Source organism: Cyprinodon variegatus, unplaced genomic scaffold, assembly GCF_000732505.1.
Source record: "Cyprinodon variegatus isolate N-32 unplaced genomic scaffold, C_variegatus-1.0 Scaffold636, whole genome shotgun sequence".
NCBI classification, from domain to species: domain Eukaryota; kingdom Metazoa; phylum Chordata; class Actinopteri; order Cyprinodontiformes; family Cyprinodontidae; genus Cyprinodon; species Cyprinodon variegatus.
This window is the reverse complement of record NW_015151089.1, coordinates 118,570-121,437: the sequence shown is the minus strand read 5'-3', so window position 1 is coordinate 121,437 and position 2,868 is coordinate 118,570. Positions and strand designations below refer to the sequence as shown.

At 35.9% G+C, this 2,868-nt stretch overlaps 1 protein-coding gene across 1 annotated transcript in view; it reads right to left on the bottom strand.

Annotated features, from left to right (window-relative positions):
* The window catches only part of LOC107096604 (calcium/calmodulin-dependent protein kinase type II subunit beta-like), a 117,067-nt gene that overhangs the window by 6,303 nt on the left and 107,896 nt on the right, over positions 1-2,868 (bottom strand). The window contains exon 18 of the mRNA XM_015393336.1: positions 2,014-2,108. Within this exon, the coding sequence (XP_015248822.1) occupies positions 2,014-2,108 (95 nt within the window). The remainder of the gene's footprint in view (positions 1-2,013; positions 2,109-2,868) is intronic.

The following is a 2,868-nucleotide window of genomic DNA, read 5'->3' as shown; positions in this document are numbered from 1 at the left end:
ATCAACGAAGCATATGACGTACTAACAGAGCGACGACGAAGACGAGCCAATTGATAGATCAAACTCTTGGACGTTCGTTTAGTGAACGGCTCCAAATATTCTTTAACGGAGAGTCTCCAGACTGATTAGCGAGTGAAACCTTGAAAGCTCGCGAGATCAGGATGGTCTCACGAGGCTAAAAACAAACATATTTCTTAATTAATTTAGCTAATTCTAAGATCTTCATCTAGCTTCTCCCCCTACGCAATGATTCTTATAGTGGACCTGATGTGACTCGGACTCGGCTAAACAGTGGGAGGAGGGGTGGGGACTGAGCTGAGAAGGACAGAGAGACATTTGAGAAAAATAAACCCCAGAGCTATGTATTGGGTCTCTACTGTTTCTACTGTTAAAAGCACAACGCTGACTTCGTGACCTAGAGAGTTCACGCATCTGAGTTATTTTAAATGATTCCTCAGGCCAATATTCCGCGTTTGACATTATCAATGCTACAAGCTCGGCTCCCCACTCGAAATACCGACTATGTAAGTTGGGAGAGGACACAGGGTCGTTGGCGAGGTCATGTGACCTGGAAGAACGCATCGCTTTACGGCCGCAGGCTCTTATATAGTCATGGAGCTAAGGCTTTAGCTCTATTTTTACTGGTCATGGCTGAGGCAAGGAAAAAGTTTAAACCTTCAGAAAGCTCATATCCTGATCTTGAGCTGCCAGAGTATATATGTCAGATTAAATAAAACTACTTATACTTCAGCGATAGTATAAAGGTGCCACTTCATTGTATCTCGTATACTATATCCGTTGGTTGTGCTATTTTTTTACATCTCTTTGCAGGTGATGAAGCAGACTGAGGATGTTTTATCATTATCTCCCTTTTATCTCCTCTTTCTTTCATCTTTTCTCCTATTTTTTCTGTTGTTCCTTTCCTGTTCTACTTACATTGCAGTGTCCATATAATCTGTAAACTCCCTTCATAATCAAAATAAAGCTATTTACATGAATAAATCAAGTGGAACACTATGGCGATAGTTGTACTGCTCCACTTGTGAAAGCAAAATCTGTTGGGATCTTTTTGGCATCATGACAATTATTCTTATTGCCACATCACTACACAGGACAATGTTGAAAAAAAAATATATATATATATATATATATATATATATACATTTTGAGGAGGCTGAAAATAGAAAACTCCTACTATACAGTGTTTGTTATTATTTTCTATGTTTAGCAGAAGCAAAATGCGAGCAGTTACAGGTCTAGTGCCCCTAGTGGCCAAAAGTTACACTGTGCGCCTTTTAAGGTTAATAAAACCAAAAGATATATAATTTTTTTATACATTGATTTTATGAGTTATAACAGGCTCTCAGTCCTGTGTGTTTGGATACATATAAGAAAATTTAAATATTTGCGTTAATCTTTTTTTAACACATGTAAATCCTTTTATTGTCCCACAATAAGGAAAATTCATTCCCTGCATTTAACCCATCCCCTTGGGGAGCAGTTGGCTGCCATTGTGTGGCACCCTGAGAGCAATCGGGAGTTAAGGGTTTTGCTCAGGGACCCAGAGTGCAGGCTGTGGGCATCGAATCAGGTACTTGCAACCTTCTCAGAGCACAAGTGAACTGCTCTAACACTCAAATTTCACATCACATTTCAATCACATTAAAATATTTCTAGTTACTCATGAAATTAATGCTTTTAAAGTCCCTTACAGAAATATTATCCTTTTTTTTTTGAGAATATACAAATCTGTAAAAAAAAAAAAAAAAGTTTTAAATCTGTAAAAAAAAAGTGCTAAGATTTTTTTTGGGAAAAATGAATCAATAAAAAAAGCTTAAAAAAACATATCTGAGGAAACTGCAGGGGATTATATTTATTTTCCTTTTTCACATACAAAACATTAATTTTTTTTGCTTGCAAAAGTAGTGGAACAAAATCCACTCCATATAAGAGAACCTGATGTAGTTTTAAAAAAATTATCTTGCATAAATTAACGTTCAACTTTGATCTTACGATTGTCGAAGTAAAATCTGTGGAAGTCCATCCCCTCTACCAGATTTCCAAGCCCCTCAGGCTCAAATGAGGTAAGGCCAGGGTCACAGATCTTCCTGCAAGAAAACAGCAATAAAAATCTTTAAAAAAACGTTTAAAAAACGTATGATAGATACCAGCACATGTATGAAAAAAACAGGAAAAACTGTAATGATTGTTGTAGAAAGATTTTTTTGTTGTAAAAACTCTCTAAGCTGTTTGCTGCCTCTATTAGTGGCCAAATCATTTCACCGATTTGCAATCATTGAGAGCTGGGGATCGACTTGATGCTTTAAAAAAACAATGCCTCAGTCTGCAAACTCATGTTGTGTAGAAACCGTAAATGTAAAATATAAGGATTTCCTCTCACAGACCACAACAAAGCAGTACAAAGTTTACCGTTTTTAACAAAATAAACAGGTCAAGTTCAGTAAAAGTGAATCCATAGAATCCATGGACATTAGAATCGCTCTGATGGCTCTAAATTATTCCACATCGGTAAATTGGTGAAATATTATCTTATGTTCATTAGATGTTTGAAATGCTACTTTTTTTGAGTTAATCTGAACCAAGGGAAGTAATTGTAATATTGATAATAACACTGCAATATTTAAGTGTGATGTATTATCCATTTTTTATTTGTAGGTGAGTACTTCAACAACATGATCCTTATATGATTAACAGAAACAATCAAATGTGCTTGTTTCGGGGATTTTCTAGATATATAACTATTGTTACCGATTTGCAATGCATTTGTTACTTCAAGGCTGGACTATTGTAATTCTTTACTATCAGGAAGTCCACAAACTGTAGTTAAAAGCCTTCAGCTGATCCAAA